The sequence below is a fragment of the Ranitomeya variabilis genome, chromosome 2, assembly GCF_051348905.1.
Source record: "Ranitomeya variabilis isolate aRanVar5 chromosome 2, aRanVar5.hap1, whole genome shotgun sequence".
NCBI classification, from domain to species: Eukaryota; Metazoa; Chordata; class Amphibia; order Anura; family Dendrobatidae; genus Ranitomeya; species Ranitomeya variabilis.
This window is the reverse complement of record NC_135233.1, coordinates 1003069786-1003095119: the sequence shown is the minus strand read 5'-3', so window position 1 is coordinate 1003095119 and position 25334 is coordinate 1003069786. Positions and strand designations below refer to the sequence as shown.

The window sequence follows — 25334 nt, the reverse complement described above, 5'->3', positions numbered from 1 at the left end:
AGTAACATTTCCCACATGTCGGCTTTACAACGGCACCATTTGTAAAATGTTATTTTATTTTGTTAGCATTTTAGGAGGTTTAAAAATGTAGCAGCAATTTTTCATTTTTTCAAGGAAATTTACAAAATGTATTTTTTTCAGGGACTTATCCATGTTTTAATGACTTCAGGGGGCTCATATATTGGGAAACCCCCAAACGTGATACCATTTTAAAAACTGCACCCTCTGACATATTGAAAAATGCTGTCAGGTAGTTTATTAACCCTTCAGGTGCTTTACAGGAATTAATGCAAAGTGGTATGACAGAACTGAAAATGTGTATTTTTACCACCTAAAAGCCGCTGATTACTACAGCCGGCAGATTCTTAGCCCACTATTTGGTCGTGAATTGCCATGGCAAACATCAGGACAACGCAATCATGATCTGAGGGCACCAGTTTGGATAAAGAGGAAGCCCCCGCACTCTGTTATCCATATATAATGATGTAGTCACTATTGACAGCAGCACCTAAGGGGTTAAACAGATTTGGACGGTGCAAACACTGATCGTGGCTGATACAGCAAGTTGTCAGCTATAGTGTCCAGCCGACAGCTGCTGGATTGTCACCGGTATGGGGAGGCTATTCTCTTATATCTCAGGTCAGTTAAAAGACGTATTGGCGGTCATTAAGGGGTTAAATACATACTAAGGGTATGTGCACACGTAGATTGAACCTCTGCAGATTTTTGCGCACCTGTTTTGAGAAATCCGCAGGCCAAAAGCACTGCGTTTTACTTGCGGATTTAATGTGGATTCCTATTATGGAGCAGGTGTAAACTGCTGCAGAATCCACAAAAAGAACTGACATGCTGCGGAATAAACAACACTACGTTTCCACGCATTTTTTTCCGCAGCATGTGCAGTGTGGATTTTGTTTTCTATAGGTTTACATGGTACTGTAAACGCATGGAAAGCTGCTGCAAATCCGCAGCGTCAAAACCACTGTGGATCCGCAGCAAAATCCGCAACGTGTGCACATATCCTAAAACCTCAGGCATTTTGTTTTGTTGCACGCAAGACAAAAACAGTGCACTGAAAGCGATTATTTCATTCACTTTTGATATACATGTCTGTTTTTTACCATCAATAGGTCATTGGTTCTTCTAGTCTTAAAGAAAAATAATTCCAAGCTTCTCCAATCCATTACACAGTACAAAAAAAAAAAAAACACAACACAGATTGCATGTGTGTGCTATCCATTGTTTTTAAAGGCACTGATTTGAATGGTAAAGTTTAATCTGTGACTGAAATACAAAAACAAACAAGTCACATCACAAAAAAAATACAAAAAAAAAAAGTGTTAAAAAAAAAAAAAAAAGAATTGGGGTACTGTCACACTCTGCAACTTTCCAACGATCACGACCAGCGATACGACCTGGCCGTGATCGTTGGAAAGTCGTTGTGTGATCGCTGGGGAGCTGTCACACAGACGGCTCTCCAGCGACCAACGATGCCGAGGTCCCCGGGTAACCAGGGTAAACATCGGGTTACTAAGCGCAGGGCCGCGCTTAGTAACCCGATGTTTACCCTGGTTACCAGCGTAAAAGTAAAAAAAAAACAAAAAAAAAACGTACATACTCACATTCCGGTGTCCTTCAGGTCCCTCGCCGTCTGCTTCCCGCACTGACTGAGTGCCGCCGTAAAGTGAAAGCAGATCACAGCGGTGACGTCACCGCTGTGCTCTGCTCCGGCCGGGAGTCAGTCAGAGCGGGAAGCAGACGGCAAGGGACCTGAAGGACACCGGAATGTGAGTATGTACGTTTTTGTTTTTTTTTTTACTTTTACGCTGGTAACCACGGTACACATCGGGTTACTAAGCGCGGCCCTGCGCTTAGTAACCCGATGTTTACCCTGGTTACAAGTGAACGCATGGCTGGATCGCTGTCACACACAACGATCCAGCGATGACAGCGGGAGATCCAGCAACGAAAGAAAGTTCCAAACGATCTGCTACGACGTACGATTCTCAGCAGGGTCCCTGATCGCTGCTGCGTGTCAGACACAGCGATATCGTATGGATATCGCTGGAACGTCACGGATCGTACCGTCGTAGCGACCAAAGTGCCACTGTGTGACAGTACCCTTAGACTGAGGGTATGTTCCCATGTTCAGGAATTGCTGCTCGTTTGACGCTGCGTATTTATGCAGCATCAAAACTGCAGTGGCCAGATATTACAGCATAGTGGATGGGATTTCTAAAAATCATATGTCGACTATGTGCACCTGCTGATCACCTGCGGAAACTGACATGTCTTCAGGACCGCAGCAAGTCAATTACTCTTGCGATGTGGTAATGTAATTATTGATCATTTGCTACAGTCCGTTAGTATGGAATTTAAGTGTTTTTAATTGCGTCTGTCTACTAATAAAAACTGTATATAATTCTCTGGTGATCCCTGGCTTTGCATCAACTTTTTCTGTTGCTGGTCATAGATATAAGAGTATGTTCTCACGGTCAGTAAACGCTGTGGGTTGGACGCTGCGTACATCCACAGCATCCAACTCACAGCGTCCATATGTTACAGCACAGTGGATGGGATTTCAAGAAATCTCATCTCTACTATGCGTGCACGTCGCCTGTGGATCACCCGCAGAGATGGACATGAGGTGCGTCTTTCCAGACTGCAGCATGTTTATTTATCTTGCGGAGACACGAGTCTCTGCAAGATAAATTTCACCCATACAATGTATAGGATGCGATGATTGTGCACGGTTCAGTAAAAACATGCGGAATCACCTGCGTTCAAAAGCCGGCAGTGCTTTGGACAGCGTGGACATGTGCTGCATCCAAAGCACTGCCGATTACTGACCGTGGGGACGTAGCCTTAGAGGGCAAAATAATACAACAAGAATTAAGCCTCATATACAATGCAAAAAAGGGGAAAATTATTTGATTATCCAAATAAAAAAAAAATCTTACAGCTCTTCGAATGCATGTGTGAAAAAGGCGCAAAAATGTGGTTTGTCTTCAACAGGATAAATGGCCAGTGCCTAAACTATAAAACAGCTTAATTGTTTTAATTGGAAATTGTTTTAATTGGAAATTTTCTTCAGCGCATGGATGAGCTTTGACAATAGCGCATATTTACTGGGCATAGCAGAGCTTCTGTGCCTACCTACAGTACAAGTCTTGGACAGAAGTGACCCAAATTAACAAAACAGCAGCCCCTACATGAGGCACAGCCTAGCATTGCCTCTAATGAAAATCTACAAGGTTGAAGTTGGTTTTATTATTTGCAGAATGTTCTGTTTCTTAGGGTGCTCCGCCCAAAGCGCTGCCCCCTTCTGTACGCATGGTGATTCCAGATGTGTTCATTGCACACATCCGGAATCTCCGCACCCCATACATAGGGCCGTGATTTACGGAGCGTCGCCACAAGGTAAACAGACATGCTGCGTTCTAAAAAGAAGAGCCGCATGTCCGTAAACACAGGGCCGCCGGAGGCGTTCCTGCATGCATAGTGGACACGGGAGGGTGTTAGGAAAATCAATAAATAAATGCCCCACTAATCTGCCACTGCAGATACAATATGGAGGCCTCTCAATTCAGTTCTCTGCAGCCCGGCCCAAATGGGTTTTGTAGATCAGAGCGGGCAGGCAGCAAACTTTAATAATTTGAATAACTGGTGTTTTTAAAAGGGTTAAATTACTTTGGGCCACATGCACACAGAAGTCAAACATCAAAACAAAATACGGTAAGTTTGCTACAGGCTGGTTGAAAGGGTTAGTGGTAATAAAAGATGACAAATTGTAAACCTTGTACTGATCGGGCAGAATGGGAGCTCAACGGGGCAGAATGGGGGGCATGACTCCACAGCTTTTTTTAATTCATGGCAAGCTGTAGCTTACATTACACCAGAAATCTTTCTCCAGGGAAAAAGTTCATTATCATTTGGGGTTTCACCATTGGTTGCTGAGGTTCCTACATTAATGTCCAATTCTCAGCCTCATCTTCCGGAGACATCTGACAGTAGTAATTGGGGTGTATGCAGCGCGGTCCTGTCTGTGAAGATTGCAGATATCACATTGAGACCCTCACAGCCCCCTGGCAAGTCCCCTGTGGTGTCAGCAGTCATATCTGCAGTGACTGAATTATGCTACGACTGCTACAAATTTCTGATAATTTTGTGAAGAATACATCCAAATGTCCCGCACAGCTTAATAAATTAATCCTGCTTTTTAGTTACCAAGTGTTGTATCATTTTGCATCATAACATGTTCTGGTTTTATAACAGTTTTCAATAATTCCCCAGCAACCGATGACGAGACCCCAAAACGATAATGACGTTAGTCCCCAGGGGACAGATTCCTGGTGTAACGTACGCCAACTCTCATCAGGTCCTAGAAAAGCTGCGGCACTTCGCCAACATTCTGCCCGTCACGCCCCAGTTACACCCATTTTGGCAGAGCTGGTTGAAACTGGTACTTGGAAAAGGACAAAAGCCACTTTAATTTTTTTTTTATTACCTTAGAGCTGAGATTTTATCAATAAATTCAAATCTATAAACAGCGGTCACTCAGCCAGTGCGCTGCCGCGTTAGTGTCAGGAGTCCGGGTAAGGCTAGGTTCACATTTGCATCTGTGCGCGCAGCGTTTAATCCGCATACATACATATTTTAACATGGTGTATGCATGGACATGTGTTTGCATGCTTTTGCGTACGCATGCATTTTTTTGCGGTGTGCGGCGGGGTACAGCCAACGCAACATGTTGCATTTTTGGAGGTGTCAAAAATGCACCATATACAAATAGAATAATAATATACTCAATAAAACTTAATATTTAATAATCCTCTATTATAAAAACACACACCTCATACAACCTTAGACTGGTGCCAGTTGTTTGACAAACACTAAAACAGAAGATACAGGGTGCACTCGATCCCTAGGTTCCAGACTATCTGTCCCCTACCTTGCTGCGGAGGTTGGCACCCTATGTATCCTGCGCAATGGCGCCCCCGCTCAACGTAGGCTACCCCTAAATCGCCCTAATGGGCCCTAACGTGCAAGAAAATGAAAAAAGTTCAAACAGAGCTTTCACTCTTTAACAACAGTAGCTGATAATAAACAACTTATTGCACATGCCCAGATATACTCGTGCGTATAATAGTTATATTTGGCATACTTTTGATGTTGCACTGTTATGAAAAGCAACAGACTAGGGTCACCTATACAACAGCCCTAGATGACTCTGCCTACCTGTGGGGGTTGGCACCCTAATAGTCCTGCGCAGAATGGCGCCCCCACTCCTCGTAGTCTACTAACCCTGATAACACCCTATACTACTTGCAAGGGGATATTAAATACTTTATAGGGAGATAAACAAGAAATAACACCATGAAAAAATACACGGCAGGCTCTCCTATACTATGCCAAAAAGCACTAAGCAGTGTCAATAAATAGTTAATAAGCAAAATAGAATACTCAAATAACCAATACTGTAATTCTCATAATCACTAAAGTATGTAATTCTCAACGCGTTTCCCTGAAATCAGTTCATCAGGAGACATACTTATAAAATATTCAGAGAACTTATCTGAGTGACGATTCAGGAGGATAAAGGGCATTAAATCGTGTGCGGTGGGGAACAGTGTCAATCCAGTACCGCAGGTCTCTATCTTTTTTTAAAAAAAAACATTACTGTCTATGGGACCGCATGCGTTCGATGTGCTTGCGTACTTCGGACTGCGCATGTCCAGGAACTGATTGAGACATGCCCTCCTGGAAATACTGAACGCATGCGCATAGACAACGCAAACACAGGCAAAAAACGCAACATTTCTTTTGCCATCATGAAGCTGATGCATGTGTAAACATTGGCATGCAGAGGCTACGCTGCACACATATACCCAAATGTGAACTTAGCCTTACTGTCCGGCATGGCTGTCCGTGTGGCAGAGAACTCACTTAACCCTTTCGTGACCCATTTTATCATTTTCGCAGCCGCTCCTAGGTGTTTTTATATTTTATTATCGCAATCATTGTTATTATACCTGGAAAAAAAACATCAACAGCTGAACAAGGACCCAATGTCAGCATCGTGTAATAATATTGTATATAGTGTCTGTCTGTGCGGCTCCACTGTGTATGACGGCGCTACTGTGGCAGCAGACATGTCTGGACAGGTCCGGTCGCCGGTACACCACCCCTCCCCCCTCACGTACAGGACAGTACCCACCTTCAGCGGCAGGCGGCCAGGCACCCGGGGCATTCCCTCCGCGACCACCAATCTGGCGCCAATCTCCTCACCACACACCCGCCAAATCCCTGTACTTCACACTTCAGCTAGAGGACAAACTGCAACGCAAGCCCCCATTTTCCCGTAGACCGGAAACCTCCTGCCCTCACAGTGAGAAGTCCCAAATACCGCAGCTTCCACCAACTGCCAGCGGTAAACATGGCCGCCGTCTCTATAGTAATCACGTGATCACAACGCCCTTTCAGCAGGCCCCGCCCTCAGTAAACATGGCCTGTGGTGGCTCCGCCCTGGAGACCTCAGCAGCTGTCTCCGCTCCGCTGATTGAGCGGCGGGGCCCTTGAACATGGGATCAGTCAGGAACGGATACCGGGAACGGCTGCTGCTGGCCGTGGATGTCGGGAGTACGGTCCTGCGGTGTCACGTGTACAACGCGGCCGCGGAGATTTGTGGGAGCGCGGAGGACAAGGTAGAGGGGAAGCAATGACCGTGGCGGGGGGCGCGGAGGCTGGCAGTGCCCAGGGGTGACGGCTCTGCCAGCTTCATAGTGATTAGTGGTATGTGCCCTCCTCAGCTATAGTGTCTGCTGACAGCCACAATGTGATCACTAATAATGCCCGCTGATAGGTGCAGTGTGATCGGTGTAGTGCCTGCTGATGGGCGCAGTGTGATCGGTGTAGTGCCTGCTGATATAAGCAGTGTGATTGGTGTAGTGCCTGCTGATCGGTGCAGTGTGATCGGTGTAGTGCCCAGTGATAGGTGCAGTGTGATCGGTGTAGTGCCTGCTGATATAAGCAGTGTGATTGGTGTAGTGCCTGCTGATCGGTGCAGTGTGATCGGTGTAGTGCCCAGTGATAGGTGCAGTGTGATCGGTGTAGTGCCTGCTGATATAAGCAGTGTGATTGGTGTAGTGCCTGCTGATCGGTGCAGTGTGATCGGTGTAGTCCCCGCTGATATACGCAGTGTGATCGGTCTTGTGCCCGCTGATAGGTGCAGTGTGATCGGTGTAGTGCCCGTTGAAATGATATATGCAGTGTGATCGGTGTAGTGCCCGCTGATATATGCAGTGTGATCGGTGTAGTTCCCGCTGATAGGTGCAGTGTGATCTGTGTAGTTCCCGCTGATAGGTGCAGTGTGATCGGTGTAGTGCCCGCTGATATAAGCAGTGTGATCGGTGTAGTGCCCGCTGATATAAGCAGTGTGATCGGTGTAGTGCCCGCTGATATAAGCAGTGTGATCGGTGTAGTGCCCGCTGATATAAGCAGTGTGATCGGTGTAGTGCCCGCTGATATAAGCAGTGTGATCGGTGTAGTGCCCGCTGATATAAGCAGTGTGATCGGTGTAGTGCCTGCTGATAGGTGTAGTGCCTGCTGATAGGTGCAGTGTGATCGGTGTAGTGCCTGCTGATAAGCGCAGTGTGATCGGTGTAGTGCCTGCTGATAGGTGCAGTGTGCTCGGTCTTGTGCCCGCTGATCGGTGCAATGTGATCGGTGTAGTGCCCGCTGATATAAGCAGTGTGACCGGTGTAGTTCATTCTGATAGGTGCAGTGTGATCGGTGTAGTGCCTGCTGATATAAGCAGTGTGATCGGTGTAGTGCCCGCTGATATGCGCAGTGTGATTGGTGTAGTGCCTGCTGATAGGTGCAGTGTGCTCGGTCTTGTGCCCGCTGATAGGTGCAGTGTGATCGGTGTAGTTCCCGCTGATAGGTGCAGTGTGTCCGCAGTTGGGCAAAGCATACTGCGCGTGCGCAAGGCAAGATTGCCTTGCGCAGGCGTGTACTACGGAGGACAGAGAATGAACTTCAAGCCAATATTGCGGCCAGCATGCAGCCAGCGGGAAAGGAAAGGGTGAATCAAACACCTGAAAACACCGCCCATTGGACCGAAAACCGGTCCCGCCAAATTCAGGTGACAGGTTCCCTTTAATGACCTTGTAGGGGGCATACAGAGCAGAATTTCAATATTTGCAGATGACACTAAACTCTGCAGGGTAATCAATACAGGGGAGGACAATTTTATATTACAGGATGATTTATGTAAACTAGAATCTTGGGCTGGTAAATGGCAAATGAGCTTTAATGGGGATAAATGTAAGGTCATGCTCTTGGGTAGAAGTAATAAGATGTATAATTATGTGCTTAATTCTAAAACTCTGGGCAAAACAGTCAATGAAAAAGACCTGGGTGTATGGGTGGATGACAAACTCACATTTAGTGGCCAGTGTCAGGCAGCTGCTACAAAGGCAAATAAAATAATGGGATGCATTAAAAGAGGCATAGATGCTCATGAGGGAACATAATTTTACCTCTATACAAGTCACTAGTTCGACCACACTTAGAATACTGTGCACAGTTCTGGTCTCCGGTGTATAAGAAAGACATAGCTGAACTAGAGCGGGTGCAGAGAAGAGCGACCAAGGTTATTAGAGGACTGGGGGGTCTGCAATACCAAGATAGGTTATTACACTTGGGGCTATTTAGTTTGGAAAAACGAAGCCTAAGGGGTGATCTTATTTTAACCCCTTCCCGACATGTGACGGTATAGTACGTCACATGTCGGGACCCCCGCTTTGATGTGCGCTCCGGCGGTGAGCGCACATCAAAGCCGGGACATGTCAGCTGTTTTGAACAGCTGACATGTGCCCGCAATAGGCACGAGCAGAATCGCGATCTGCGCGCGCCTATTAACTAGTTAAATGCCGCTGTCAAACGCAGACAGCGGCATTTAACTACCGCGTCCGTCCGTGCGGCCGGATATGAGCGCATCGCCGACCCCCGTCACATGATCGGGGGTCGGCGATGCTCCGCCATTGTAACCATAGAGGTCCTTGAGACCTCTATGGTTACTGATTGCCGGTGGCTGTGAGCGCCCCCCTGTGGTCGGCGCTCACAGCACACCTGCAAATCTGCTGTGTAGCAGCGATCTTATGATCACTGCTGCATAGCAGAGCCGATCGGGCTGTGCCTGCTTCTAGCCTCCCATGGAGGCTATTGAAGCATGGCAAAAGTAAAAAAAAAAAGTTTTTAAAAATGTGAAAAAAATATAAAAGTTTAAATCACCCCCCTTTCGCCCCAATCAAAATAAATCAATAAAAAAAAACCCCAACCTACACATATTTGGTATCGCCGCGTTCAGAATCGCCCGATCTATCAATAAAAAAAAAAGCATTAACCTGATCGCTAAATGGCGTAATGAGAAAAAAATTCGAAACGCCAGATTTACGTTTTTTTGGTCGCCACGACATTGCATTAAAATGCAATAACGGGCGATCAAAAGAACGTATCTACACCAAAATGCTATCATTAAAAACGCCAGCTCGGCACGCAAAAAATAAGCCCTCACCTGACCCCAGATCACGAAAAATGGAGACGCTACGAGTATCGGAAAATGGCGCAATTTTGTTTTGTTTTGTTTTTTGCAAAGTTTGGAATTTTTTTTCACCACTTAGTTGAAAAATAACCTAGTCATGTTAGGTGTCTATGAACTCGTAGTGACCTGGAGAATCATAATGGCAGGTCAGTTTTAGCATTTAGTGAACCTAGCAAAATAGGCAAGCAAAAAACAAGTGTGGGATTGCACTTTTTTTGCAATTTCACTGCACTTGGAATTTTTTTCCCGTTTTCTAGTACATGACATGCTAAAACCAATGATGTCGTTCAAAAGTACAACTCGTCCCGCAAAAAATAAGCCCTCACATGGCCAAATTGACGGAAAAATAAAAAAGTTATGGCTCTGGGAAGGAGGGGAGCGAAAAACGAAAACGGAAAAAGCTCCGGGGGTGAAGGGGTTAATGTATCCCCCATCCTCTGGAATTCTTTGCCCCAACTTGTCCGACTATCAACCACATTCAGATCCTTCAGACGGAACCTGAAAACCCACCTCTTCAGGAAAGCCTACAGCCTGCACTGACCCCGCTGCCTCCTCACCAACACCGGAGCTCCTGCAACCCTCAACCTACTGTCTCCTTCCCCACCATCCTGTAGAATGTAAGCCCGCAAGGGCAGGGTCCTCGCCCCTCTGTATCAGTCTGTCATTGTTAGTTTGCTTACTGTGATATCTGTAATTTGTATGTAACCCCTTCTCATGTACAGCACCATAGAATCATTGGTGCTATATAAATAAGTAATAATTAACGCATTAACCCCTCATTTTCAGATACAAACCTTTGGCTCTGGTACGTATCCACATGGACAGTACACGGATGCCACACAATGTGACACACGGAGACGGATATCTCCGGTACCAGTTTTTCTGGTACCGAAAATATCAGGACCTGTGAATCCGGCCTTTAATATGTGATTCTTCAGATTCTGTATTAGTCTATGCCTGATGAAGAGACCTGAGTAGTCTCAAAAGCTTGCAATTTGTTACCATCTTTTCATTTAGCCATTAAAAGGTATCAACCACGGAGGACTCTCAATTCTAATATTTTTCGACTGGCTAACACGGTACAAAGATATACAATATATATATATATATATATATATATATATATATATATATATATATATATATATATATATATATATCTATCCTCCATTAGATAATTAGATTTCTTTTTTTTAATTGTATCCGCTCCATATCCCCCCCCCCCCCCCCCCCCAAAAAAAAAAAAAAAAAACTGCCTGGAAATCACCTATTCATTTCTAAAGGAAGTCCACTTTGCTGCTTATACAAGACCTTTTTTTAACTTTTTCTTACCTAGGAAGCATTTGAAAGCAATGCAAGTGCAGCTCGCTTATATGAAGCGCATCCTGATGGAATCTGCACCAAACTAGGCACTGTCCAATTACAAGGCTCCAAAGAACACTACATAAGAAAGTCTGCGCTGCGGGGACAAGTCTGCGGAACTAATTCTAGAAGTCTTAGGCTGCCGTCACACTAGCAGTATTTGGTCAGTATTTTACCTCAGTATGTGTAAGCCAAAACCAGGAGTGGAACAATCAGAGGAAAAGTATAATAGAAACATATGCACCACTTCTGTATTTATCACCCACTCCTGGTTTTGGCTTACAAATACTGATGTAAAATACTGACCAAATACTGCTAGTGTGACGGCAGCCTTAGGCCTCTTTCACTCTTCCGTCTTTTTAGCCCTGTCGGGATCCTGCATTTTCTCATAGAGTTGTATTAGCGACGTATCACGACGGATACCAACCCGGGGAAAAAATCAATCAATCTCTCCGACCAACGGAAGTGTGAAGAAGCCTTAGGCCTCTTTCACACTTCCGTCTTTGTAGTCCCGTCGAGATACTTCGTTTTTTGAGAAAGCAGGATCCTGCATTTTCTCTAAGGCTACTTTCACACTTCCGTTGGTACGGGAGCTGTCGCAAACCGTCGGCCCGATGTACCGACGGACGTTGTGTAAATATTGCACAACATGGGCAGCGGATGCAGTTTTCAGATGCATCCGCTGCCCATTATGAGTTCCGGGGAGGAGGGGGCTGAGTGAAATGGCGGACCCGTCGCACAAAAAAACATTACATTGAACTTTTTTTGTGATGACGGTCCGCCAATTACCGACGCATCCAGTGCACGACGTATGGAACTTGTGTACATACGTCGCGATGCGTCGGTAATACAAGTCTAAAACAAGTGGATAGGTGGAGGGCACCACAAAATGTATCAGAAAAAGGAAGGTTCACTATGGGCTGTAACAAAACATGGAAAAAACAGCGAGACAAAGATCATGCCCATATGTAAAGGAACACCTCCAGACAATAATAAATGAAAAATATATAAACTTTTAATTGGCAATGAACCTCAAAAACTACATATATGTGTATGCAAAGAACAATAACACACAACACTTAAAAACATTTAAAATTGCAAAGAATGCAAAAACAACAACATGCCTATGCTGGAATAATTGTCAAATCCTATGATAAGGAAAATGACGTCCCACAAGAAAAATATGCTTCCCCCAATAAGATGATCCAAAGGATCTACCCACACAGTCAAGATATAAGAATGAATAACCACTCAATGGTGTGGTGTCAATGTTGCAAAACCATAGCCCCTAGCATGAGGTGCATAATTCCTGTGCAAAATAACTGCAATAATGTGCAGATCATGGTAATGGAGTACAACCAAAAAAGGCCCTGGAAAAGATGTGCCTGAGAATAGAGTCTGAAATATAACTCAAAAAATGACTGTTATAAGATAGGCACATATGGCATGCAAGGGGAAGGGAGAGGAAGGACTACAGAATGTAACAGCCCAATAAAATGAAAACCTCAATCCCATAAAAAAACCCCATCATACCAATAATGCTAATGGTCCAAAGCCCTGACCATGGGTGGAAGTCTGTGTGGAGAGGGGAAGCAATCTGTGGGTAGGCTCCCACGCGTATCGCCGCTCAGATGGCGGCTTCCTCAGGGAAAGATTATTATGTGGTGTGAACATTCAATGCAGTGACTTATATATGCATCCCTAAAGGCATAAAACATATTCACCTGTATGCGGAGAGATTGCGCGCATGTGGTGCCACCGCCATTTTGTCCATGTAAGAGTCCAAGTGGGAACAATAAAGTTTGGTCAAAAGTAATTCAGAGCGCATGCGTGCACACATAATACAAGTCTATGTGCAAAAAACGCATCCTGCGGGCAACTTTGCAGGATGCGTTTTTTGCACAGAACGACGCATTGCAACATCTTTATAAAGACGGAAGTGTGAAATTAGCCTTAGACTTGTATTAGCGACGGATGGCCACACGTTTCGTCCGTCATGCACTGGATCCTGCGGAATTTGACGGCTCATCTTTTCCAAAAAAAAGTACTATGAACTCTCTCTCTTCTCTCTCATCCCAGAGTAGAAAATCCTGCTTCTCCACTATGCAGATTCTGGAGACGCCTCCATCGAAATACTGGAATCGTTGCATACGTTTTACCAATATTTTGTGTGAAAGAGGCCTTAATGATTGGGCTCACTGCAGTACGAGGCGCCTAGTTCATTAAGAGTCCGACCTCTGATCCAGCGGGCACCGCAACCAAAAAGTAGTCCAGTCAGTGAGTGGGGTATGTTTTTGGACTAAGTTACTTCACTAAAGTGATGTAACTTTTAATGAATTTGATGGGTGGGTGTATCCATGCCCCCCTTATTGGTATTGCTGGCAGGGAGTGCCGTAAAAACACCAAATTTCTAAATATTTTTACACAACTTCTGAGTGGGAAAAAAACATATTACGACTTATTAAGGTGTTTTGTCCAAAATTCGTTTTGTAAACACCTTAATGAATCGGCCCCGTAGTTTTTGAACATCCCAAAGAAACTCCTTATAAACACATGGACATAAGATGTAACGTGAACGAGAATGGGCGATCATCTGCGGTTTTGACAAAATACTCAAGACTGCACTGTTCATCCTGTGCCCTACCGTGAAAATTTGTTGTCTTTAGAAACAATCAAACATGTTGGAATTTTTCAGAGGCCGATGATGAGCACTGGCTGCATCATAGCTTGGAAAAAAAAACCAACACAGTCTATGTAGTCTGAGATGGTGTTTTTTTTGTTGTTGTTGTTTTTTTACACCAACAAGCGGCCATCCATCCAATTGACAAACGATCTTTTTTTTTTTTTTCTAACGTTTGTGAAGGCCTTTACTCTTCAGACTTTAGTGGCCACATAGACCTCTCCAGGGACCAATTAACGAGATTAAACCATCATCAACAGAAGTAAAACCCAGCAGACAGATTATTGGAATCTCCTGGGACTCCTTCACTCCTGTAACAATTCATGATCCACCAGCGCAGACTGGCAGTCGTGGAGGCCTCTATAAATGACAGCTGATCTCCTTCCGCCTTCATCATTTATCGGACCGAACCCTCTCATATTTTAGTAAATATTAAAATTCTCAAAAAAACAATATTGGACCTTCTTTACTCATCTGTATTCTGCCGTTCCTCTGGAAAAGCTTTTCGTATTGTCCTTTCTCCCATTTTGCTATTGGGGGATGATTCATTGTCTATTGGATTGCTGCAAATGGCCGAGTGCTTTCCATGGCTTCTCATTGGAAGTCCCATATACAATGAATAGAGCGGAGGTTGAGCATACACAACTGCTTCATTCAAGATGGGATTCTTCAGAGCTCCGGATACTTGGGGACCCAGCAATTAATAAGTTGCACCCTATATGTACCTTATCCTGGGGTCCATTCTGGTATATATGTCCACCATCCTTTATATATATCCCCCATCCTGGTATATTTGTCCCTTATCCTGGGCCCTATCCTGGTATGTACAGTATATCCCCCATCCTGGTATATATCGCTTATCCTGGGCCCCATCCTGGTATATATCCCCCATCCTGGTATACTTGTCCCCCGTTCTTCCTCTGTTCTTTAATGCATAGAAAAAATACTGTTCTACTCATCTTCCCTCCATGCGGCGTCCTCTTCTGAAGCCGGCAGCTGACTTCAGCATACAAGCGACGGGAGTGCATGAAGTCGCTGCCATGTGCCCCCAGTCATGTGCACGCCGACGTCAGCTGCTGATCTCTGATTGGCCGGCAGCGTGCATTGCCACACACGGACCCAACTGGTCTGAGGACACACATCCAGTTGTAATGTGTGTGGGCATCGGCATGCCCCTCATCCTCATGGTCGTGACCGTGGTTGTTACGCCGCTGCTTATTTACCCTCCTACTGCAAGAGAGAAAACGGGCATTTATGTAGGATGCACACACAAAAGACATAGCGGCTGATTCATCAATACTTGTGCTGTTCGCTTTGTCTTGATGAAGAGACAGGCTGGAGTCAGACGCTCCTGATTCCTGGAGAGCTGTAGGACTACTGGTGTTCCCCTCTGTGTGCGCCCCACCACAAATCCTACAATTAAGATTTCTGGCTTAGTGAACACCACCACTTTTCACGCCTCCATCCCAGCTCGGGTCCACCCATTTTGTCGGTGCTTGGAGAAACCAAAAGTTGCAAACTTTTGGCGCAACTCCGAGTTGCACCCTAAATTTTGTGACTTTTCCAAACTTTTGCCCTGGAAATCCGGTGTGAAAGCTTTGATGCATCGGACCCATAAAGTCTAACATTACATTTTATGCAGCAAGTATCTTTCATATACTTTTTTTTTTTTTGTGAAAAATGAAGGCTGTGTATGATTATAGCTTGGTGCATCATGATCAGAAAACTGTACCTCAATACACTCTGTCATGACATATCATGATATATATATATATATATATATATATATATATATATATATATATATATATATATATATATATATATATCTATCGTCCCATCTGTGGCTTTCCAGGGTGCACTCCAACTAGAATTAGTCAGAATTGTCCAAATGTTTCATCAGATCTCCTTATGGTCCATTTGATCTGGATCCAGCCGCCATTTTTCCTATGAGATATACAATACAATACTCTAAAATAATAATGTTTCATAATGGAAAAGATACTAAACCACCAGCTGCAGGTGTCTAAATGCAGTGACTACCTGGTTCCAGGGTTATTTCTAGCCCTTTTTTATACAGAATTTTTCTTTACACTGCTGAGGTTTATCGTTCTGACTTTGCCAAAAGTGTCTGTTATAACAGTTTAAAAAAAAAAAAACACTTAATACAGTGCGTCATTTGTACATTACTGCAGAAGAGTCATGTGGGCGGTCCCAGGCTCCTAAGGAGTCACGCAGTCCTCGATTGATTGATGTCGCACAGGCCCCAGATTTGCCATAAACCCATTCAAAGCAAAATGTACAGAACTCGCCTTTATCTAAATACTGGGGCTACAATTTAAAGGAATCTGGTCAGCAGATTTTTACTATGTAATTAGAAAGCAGCATAATGTAAGGGCTGAGATCCTGATTCCACCGGCTGACATATTCCCTAGACTGCGTGACTCCTCAGATGACTGGCACCACCCACATGACTCTTCTCGGGTCATTTACTTAATGCACACACTGTAATGATAATTTGTTTTGTTACTTTTTAATAACATGGTGATCAAGAAGCTGAAAATCTAGTGAAGGGTTCCGTGTAAATGCCTCAAAAGCAAATCTGAGTCGTCAAAAGTTTAGCAATTTTACCAGATATTTTTGTATTTATGTGCATGATGGTCAGACATTCATCTGATCTGTGTCTGTGTCTGGACATTTGTATGGCAGCCAATGAGAAATTCCTAATGTTCCTTCACAGTGGGGGGAGATTTATGTAGCAAAATTCTGGCCTTTAGGCCAAGTTCACACTTTCAGTATTTGGTCACTTTTTTATCTCAGTATTTATAAGCCAAAACCAGGTGAGGAACGATCAGAGGAAAAGTATATTAGAAACATATGCACCACTTCTGTATTTATGACCCACTCCTGGTTTTTGCTTACAAATCTGAGGTAAAAGCCTCACCAAATACTGAATGTGTGCACATGGTCGTGTGACAAAGATGTTTACAGACATAATGCAGGACTGGAGTACTTAGCTTTTCCCCGTATCCCCATGGTTTGTAACTGGTGCCCTACAAGGTGTTGAGATACAAGTCCCATCATACCAAACATATGGGCATCTCCTGCTGCTCCATTATGTAACGGGGATCAAGGTGCCTCTTTCGTCCCATCAGTGCAAGTCCCAATACTCGGACCCCCACCGATCAGCAATTATCACCTCTCCTATGGACAGATAACTTGTTTTAGCCGGACGCCCCCTTGGGGTATGTGCACACACTGCGGATTTTGCTGCGGATCCACAGTGGTTTCCCATGCATTTACCTTACCGTACAGTACCATGTAATGCTATGGGAAATGAAATCCACAGTGCACATGCTGCGGAAAAAAACGCGCGGAAACGCTGCGGTTTATTTTCCTCAGCATGTCAATTTTTTGTGCAGAATCCGCAGCGGTTTTTCACCTGCTCCAATAGGAAGCTGCAGGTGAAAAACCGCAATAAATCCGCAGTAAAAACCGCAGCGGTTTTGCACTGCGGATTTATCAAAAACGCTGTGGAAAATTCCGCAATGGAATCCGCAGCGTGTGCACATGGCCTTGTGAAGTTATGTGTGCCCTCAGGAGTACAGTAGATTTAGCCGTGGCCCCTCCAGCATTGTGAGGCAGTAAGCGGCAGCATGGCTCCACTGATGGAGGCCGACTTCCTAGCACAGGCTACACGTATACATTACTATAAGCAGATTATCTCTCTAGGTGCAATACACAATGAAGCGAGCTCCTCCGAAACTCACTCGGCAGGTGTGTACTCGTCAGACAGGTCACTGCCCTCGCTGGGGATTTTTATGTTGTAATCCTAAAGCATTTTGTGCCTTTTATAGGCACCATTCCCACCATGCGTTTTTGGTGAGTTTTTGACTCTGCAGAATTTCTGCACCTATTTAAATTAGGTTACTTGTGGTTTGTCATTGCATTTTTGTCATCTTTTTTTTTTTTTTTACATGAGTTTTCCTCTCATTTTGATGCTCCGTTTTTTATCGCTTGTTGGCATGTCATGCTTTGTTTTTGATACTTCCTTTTATTTAGCTTTGATAACATTTTATTGATATACCTAGGTGCGGATTTCATGCCCTTTTTTTATGCGTTTCCGCCACGGAAACGTACTAAAAGCACATGTGAGGTTTTTACCTGCAGAATTTCCACATCTAGTGCAAGTCTATGGGAAAATCCGTACAGAAAACTCCGTGTCACCACAAGAGAAATTGACAAGATGTGAATCTGAAACACGCACCGCACCGTTTCCGCAGCATAAAAAAGCACAGTGGGCAGGAGATTTCTATAAATCCCATCCACTTTGCTGGATCTGTAAGACGCTCGTTTTTGACCCAGAAAAAATATACAAAAAAAACGCACCAAAAGCTCATGGTGGAAACGTAGCCTTAGGCCGGCCTCACACTAGCGAGTTTTACGGACGTATGAGTGCATAAACTACGTCCGTAAAATTCGCATTACACACAGCCCAATGAATCTCTATGGCCCGGCTCCTATCTGCCGTATATTACGCATCCGTAATATACGGTCTTGTACGGCCGTAGAAAATCGCAGCATTCTGCGTTTGTCACCGTATTGCGCAAAAAATTTGCCAATGAAAGTCTATGGGGGCGAGAAAAATACGGATTCCACACGGACCAGCAGTGTGACTTGCGAGAAATACGCAGCGGTGTTAGTGAAAAGCCGGTGATTCAATTGCCGGCTTTTCATTTCTCCTTCACAAACCCGACAGGATATGAGACATGGTTTACATACAGTAAATCATCTCATATCCCCCTTTGTTTTGCATATTCCACACTACTAATGTTAGTAGTGTGTATGTGCAAAATTTGGGCGCTGTAGCTGCTAAAATAAAGGGTTAAATGGCGTAAAAAATTGGCGTGGGCTCCCGCGCAATTTTCTCCGCCAGAGTGGTAAAGCCACTGACTGAGGGCAGATATTAATAGCCTAGAGAGGGTCCATGGTAATTGCCCCCCCCCCTGGCTACAAACATCTGCCCCCAGCCACCCCAGAAAAGGCACATCTGGAAGATGCGCCTATTCTGGCACTTGGCCACTCTCTTCCCACTTCCGTGTAGCGGTGGGATATGGGGTAATGAAGGGTTAATGTCACCTTGCTATTGTAAGGTGACATTAAGCCAGATTAATAATGGAGAGGCGTCAATTATGTCACCTATCCATTATTAATCCAATTGTATGAAAGGGTTAAAAAACACACATTATTAAAAATTATTTTAATGAAATAAACACACAGGTTGTTTTAATATTTTATTGCTCTCTCAATCCACCTGAAGACCCTCGCTTGGCAAAATAATAAACCAACAATATACATATTCTCTGATGAACTGTCACGTCCCACGAGGTAAATCCATCTGAAGGGGTTAAATCAATTTACAGGCAGGAGCTGTGCTAAAGCACTCGCTCGTACCTGTAAACCCCAGGTGCTGAAAGGAAAGCTGGGTGATCTGTAGTTACATTGAGGCGCCCTCTGCAGGATGAACTCACATGAACTCGAGCGTGGGAACTTTTCCAAGGCTGCAGTTCATGAGAACATCCAGCAGAGGGCGCCTCACCGCGACTCAATGTAAGTACAGATCACCCAGCTTTCCTTTCAGCACCCGGGGTTTACAGGTACGAGCGAGTGCTTTAGCACAGCTCCTGCCTGTAAAATGATTTAACCCCTTCAGATGGATTTACTTCGTGGGACGTGACAGTTCATCAGAAGGTATGTATATTGTTGGTTTATTATTTTGCCAAGCGAGGGTCTTCAGGTGGATTGAGAGAGCAATAAAATATTAAAACAACCTCTGTGTTTATTTCATTAAAATACTTTTTAATAATGTGTGTGTGTGTTTTTTAACCCTTTCATACAATTGGATTAATAATGGATAGGTGACATAATTGACGCCTCTGCATTATTAATCTGGCTTAATGTCACCTTACAATAGCAAGGTGACATTAACCCTTCATTACCCCATATCCCACCGCTACACGGGAGTGGGAAGAGAGTGGCCAAGTGCCAGAATAGGCGCATCTTCCAGATGTGCCTTTTCTGGGGTGGCTGGGGGCAGATGTTTGTAGCCAGGGGGGCCAATAACCATGGACCCTCTCTAGGCTATTAATATCTGCCCTCAGTCACTGGCTTTACCACTCTGGCGGAGAAAATTGCGCGGGAGCCCACGCCAATTTTTTCTGCCATTTAACCCTTTATTTTAGCAGATACAGCGCCCAAATTTTGCACATACACACTACTAACATTAGTAGTGTGGAATATGCAAAAAAAAGGGGGATATGAGATGGTTTACTGTATGTAAACCATGTCTCATATCCTGTCGGGTTTGTGAAGGAGAAGTGAAAAGCCGGCAATTGAATTACCGGCTTTTCACATATATCGCGCTGAATTAAATATAAATACAGAATATATATATATGTGTCTCAATGATAGATATATATATATATATATATATATATATATATATATATATATATACTGTATATATTTTTTAACGAACATTTGAGCACATAAATCCATTAGATGTCGGTTTTGCAAGCCTGCGAGAAAATATCGCAGCACGGATGCCATACGGATTACATACGGAGGACGCCATGCGCAAAATACGCTGACACACCCTGCCTATTGATGACATATGGACCACTATTTTGGGGACTTTTCTGCGTATTACGGCCGTAAAAACGGACCGTATTTTTATACGCTGAGTGTGAGGCCGGCCTTAGTGTGAGATAGAGACACTTGCCATAAATATGTAATTTTTCCTTTTGGTCCTGCACCTCTCCCTTCCTGAAATATGGCCCCCTTTTCTCGGTATGTAAATTTAGTCTATTTTGCCAACTGGGAGTGGTTCTCATGAGGACACCCATAGAGAAGAGATGGGCACACCCACTTGGCTAACAAGACAAGATTTATATACAGGGAAAATGTCGCCATATCCCAGGCACAGGTACAGAAAAATAACTCTGGATTCAGGATTACAGCAGGTAAAACAATTAGATATCTATAGACAGTGACCAGTCCTCCTTATGGGCCTTCATCTTATGACTTTGTCACACATGTCGGTGCTGCACAGAAAAAATCTATGCCAAAATTGACATATGATCTGGTCCACCCTGGTGCATCTGGTCCACCCTTAATTCTCTGACCAAGATGAGCAGAGACCACTCCTCTCTGCTTCACACCTGAACGCACTTAGTTTTACATATATTGCATAGCTAAAGTCTGCATGACTTTAGTCTGCAGTGTGATTCCTATAAGTGTGTCCTAGAAGTGTGAAGATAACAGTAGAATTAAAACCTGAATTAAGCCTGAAGGGAACTGGCCAGTCACTGTAAACAATGTTTCTGTTTGTTTTCACTTTCACCCCTATAATCCTTCACTTTCTGCTAAAGGTACCGTAACACTCAGCGACGCTGCAGCGATATAGACAACGAGCCGATCGCTGCAGCGTCGCTGTTTAGGTCGCTGTAGAGACGTCAAACACAGCAGCTCCACAACGATGCAGGAGCGATCCTGTGATGTAACGGTGACTCGCTTATCGTTCTCACAGGTCGTTAGCTCCATGTAAAACATTGCTGACATCGTTGCTTTTGCTGTCAAACATGACGATACACGCCGACCTGACGACCAAATAAAGTTCTGGACTTCTAGCTCCGACCAGCGATATCACAGCAGGATCCAGATCGCTGCTGCGTGTCAAACACAACGAGATCGCTATCCAGGACGCTGCAACGTCACGGATCGTTGTCGTTCTCGTTGTAAAGTTGCTGAGCGTGAAGGTACCTTTACTCCGCTAATCCCCGCACCAATGAAGGAAATGTTTATCTCTGCTTCAATCCTCCCCATCCATCTCACCTCCTCCTCAGAACTGTTCCTTAACCTACAATCCTCTGCCTCCAAACACAGACAGCCCCCTCATGCCCTCTCCTGCTAACACTTTCTCTGCTCCTTCTCATTGCTGGTGATATCTGTCCAAATCCTGGTCCTCCTCACCACATTCCCACAGTCATTTCTACCTCCCATCCACACTCTATCACAAACTTCCGTAACCTCTCTAACCTTATACCCATTCACCCAGCCCCCGCTTCCCCAGTCCCACTAACAGGAGCTCTGTGGAATGCTCGCTTTGTCTGCAACAAGCTTTCCTACATCCATGATCTTTTTGTTACTACCAAACTTTCATTCCTCGCCATCACCGAAACCTGGCTCACCCCTTCTGACACAGCCTCCCCTGCTGCACTCTCTAACGGTGGCTTCCACCTTTCTCACACACCCCTCCCCAGCAGCAAACATGGCGGAGGAGTTGGTTTTCTCCTGTCAGATAACTGCTCCTTCACCCCAATCCCACTGCCACCCTCTGTTACCCTCCCTTCCTTTGAGGTGCACTCTATGCGCATCTACTCCCCCTCCATCCTCCAACTGGCTGTCATTTACCGCCCCCCAGGGCCAGCCACCACCTTCTTTGACAACTTCACCACCTGGCTACTTCATTTCCTTTCCGCGGACATCCCCCATCATGGGCGACTTCAACATCCCCATTGACACTTCCCTCTCAGCTGCCACTAAACTTCTATCTCTCACTTCCTCCTTCGGCCTCACTCAATGGTCTTCTGCAGCCACTCACAAAGATGGTCACACACTGGACCTCATCTTCACCCGCCTCTGCTCCCTATCTAACCTCTCTAACTCACCTCTTCCTCTCTCTGACCACAACCTTCTCACATTCTCTTCCCTCTCCACTCCATGTCTACAATCCCCACCCCACAAACTTTCACACCCTCGCAGAAATCTTAAACATCTTGACCTACATTCATTCTCTAAATCCCTCCTCCCTCTCACAGACATAAGTTCATTACACAATGCGGATGATGCTGCCGCTCTATATATCACGCAATAGCTGTAGCTTTGGAATCTGCTGCTCGACTTACACATACCAAAGCTCGCAAAATCAACAGACAGCCCTGGCACACCAGCGTGATCAAAGAACTGAGGCGAGCTTCCAGGGCTGCTGAGCGCAGATGGAAAAGATCCCACTCCAACGAGCACTTCATCGCATTCAAACAGTCCCTCACTACTTTCAAGACCACACTCGCCACAGCTAAACAAACCTACTTCTCATCTCTCATATCCTCCCTGTCTCACAACCCTAAACAGTTATTCAACACCTTCAATTCTGTCCTCCGTCCCCCAGCACCTCCTCCCTCCCCACCTATCTCAGCTGAAGACTTTGCCTCATTTTTCAAGCAGAATATTGATAACATCAGAGACAATTTTGGTCAACAACCCCCAGAGCGCTTCCTCCCGACTTCCCAGCCCTCCACCTTCAAAACCAACTTCTCCACCATTACAGAAGATCAACTCTCCACTCTACTCTCAAGATCGCATCTCACCACCTGTGCACTTGACCCGCTCCCATCCCACTTCATCCCAAACCTCACCACAGTCTTCATCCCAACCCTAACCCATCTCTTCAACCTATCACTAACAACTGGTGTTTTCCCCTCAAGCTTTAAACATGCCTCCATCACACCTATCCTCAAAAAGCCCTCTCTTGACCCATCCTCTGTATCTAGCTATCGCCCTATATCACTTCTCCCTTATGCCTCCAAACTACTGGAACAACACGTCTACCTTGAACTGTCCTCCCATCTCTCTTCTTGCTCCCTCTTTGACCGCTTACAATCTGGCTTCCGGTCACACCATTCCACTGAAACTGCCCTAACTAAGGTCACCAATGACCTCTTAACCGCCAAGAGCAAGCGACACTACTGTCCTCCTCCTCCTCGACCTGTCGGCTGCCTTTGACACAGTGGACCATTCCCTATTATTACAGACCCTCTCATCCCTTGGCATCACAGACTTGGCCCTATCCTGGATCTAATCATACCTAACAGACCGGACATTCAGCGTCTCCCACTCACACACCACCTCCTCACCTCGCCCCCTATCTGTCGGAGTCCCACAAGGTTCAGTCCTTTGGCCCCTGCTCTTCTCCATTTACACTTTTGGCCTGGGACAGCTCATAGAATCTCATGGCTTTCAGTATCGCCCCTATGCTGATGACACACAGATATACATCTCTGGACCAGATATCACCTCCCTACTAACCAGAATCCCTCAATGTCCGCTATTTCATCCTTCTTCTCCGCTAGATTTCTGAAACTTAACATGGACAAAACAGAATTCATCATCTTTCCCTCATCTCACGCGACCCCCCCCCCCCAACGAACCTATTCATTACAGTACATGGCTTCCCACTCTCCCCAGTCCCACAAGCTCGCTGCCTCGGGGTAATCCTTGACGCTGATCTCTCCTTCAAACCACATATCCAAGCCCTTTCCACTTCCTGGACCCTAGTCCATGCCCTCATCATCTCTCGCCTTGACTACTGCAACCTCCTGCTCTGTGGCCTCCCCTCTAACACTCTCGCACTCCTCCAATCTATTCTAAACTCTGCTGCCCGACTAATCCACCTGTCCCCCCGCTATTCCCCGGCCTCTCCCCTCTGTCAATCCCTTCACTGGCTCCCCATTGCCCAGCGACTAGGGTTGAGCGAAACGGGTCGTGCATTTTCATAAGTCGCCGACTTTTGGCAAAGTCGGCGTCTCATGAAACCCGACCCGATCCCTGTGCGGGGTCGGCCATGCGGTACGCGATCTTGGCGGCAAAGTCGCGTTTTGTATGACGCGTTTAGCGCCATTTTTTCAGCCTATGAATGAGCGTGGGCAGAGTGATGACATAGGTCTTAGGGGAGTGAACGCCTATCGTCATGTTATCGCTTGTGCGCAGTAGGGATTTGGAATGTGCAATACGAAATTTTCTGTGCTGGGACGGAGGAGAGAGAGAGAGAGGAAAAAAAGAAAAAAAAAAAAAAATTCCTGCATTGGGTTTCGTGTTTCGGCCGAAACCCGACTTTTCACGGTGGTCGGCCGATTTCACTCGACTCGACTTTTAAGGCAGTCGGGTTTCACAAAACCCGACTCGACCCTAAAAAACTAAAGGTCGCTCAACCCTACCAGCGACTCCACTACAAAACCCTAACCATGACGTACAAAGCCATCCACAACCTGTCTCCTCCATACATCTGTGACCTCGTCTCCCGGTACTTACCTACACGTAACCTCTGATCCTCACAAGATCTCCTTCTCTACTCTCCTCTTATCTCCTCTTCCCACAATCGTATACAAGATTTCTCTCGCGTATCACCCCTACTCTGGTACCCTCTACCACAACGCATCAGACTCTCGCTTACCATCGAAACCTTCAAAAAGAACCTGAAGACCCACCTCTTCCGACAAGCCTACAACCTGCAGTAACCACCGATCGACCAAACCGCTGCATGACCAGCTCTATCCTCACCTACTGTATTCTCTCCCATCCCTTGTAGATTGTGAGCCTTCGCGGGCAGGGTCCTCTCTCCTCCTGTACCAGTTATGACTTGTATTGTTTAAGATTATTGTACTTGTTTTTATTATGTATACCCCTCCTCACATGTAAAGCGCCATGGAATAAAGGGCGCTATAACAATAAATAATAATAATATGATGCAAGGTGTAAATCCTCAGTATGTGAATTATTTCTGTGGATTTTTACCACTGATTTTTCTATTTTTAGGATATAGGCCCTGAAGCATCATCACCTTTGCTCCAG

The 25334-nt window shown here is 45.2% G+C and overlaps 2 protein-coding genes across 4 annotated transcripts in view; one reads left to right on the top strand and one right to left on the bottom strand.

Moving 5' to 3' along the window:
• The window catches only part of RNF168 (ring finger protein 168), a 74523-nt gene extending 67844 nt beyond the window's left edge, over window positions 1-6679 (bottom strand). For 2 of the 3 annotated variants that reach the window (XR_013221967.1, XM_077291216.1), the window contains exon 1: window positions 6218-6679. The gene's annotated coding sequence lies outside the window, so the exon portion shown is untranslated. The remainder of the gene's footprint in view (window positions 1-6217) is intronic. The other variant, XM_077291215.1, reaches the window with a different exon arrangement.
• The window catches only part of GK5 (glycerol kinase 5), a 72233-nt gene continuing 53470 nt past the window's right edge, over window positions 6572-25334 (top strand). Inside the window, exon 1 of the mRNA XM_077291217.1 lies at window positions 6572-6704. Within this exon, the coding sequence (XP_077147332.1) occupies window positions 6582-6704 (123 nt within the window). The 5' untranslated portion in view covers window positions 6572-6581. The remainder of the gene's footprint in view (window positions 6705-25334) is intronic.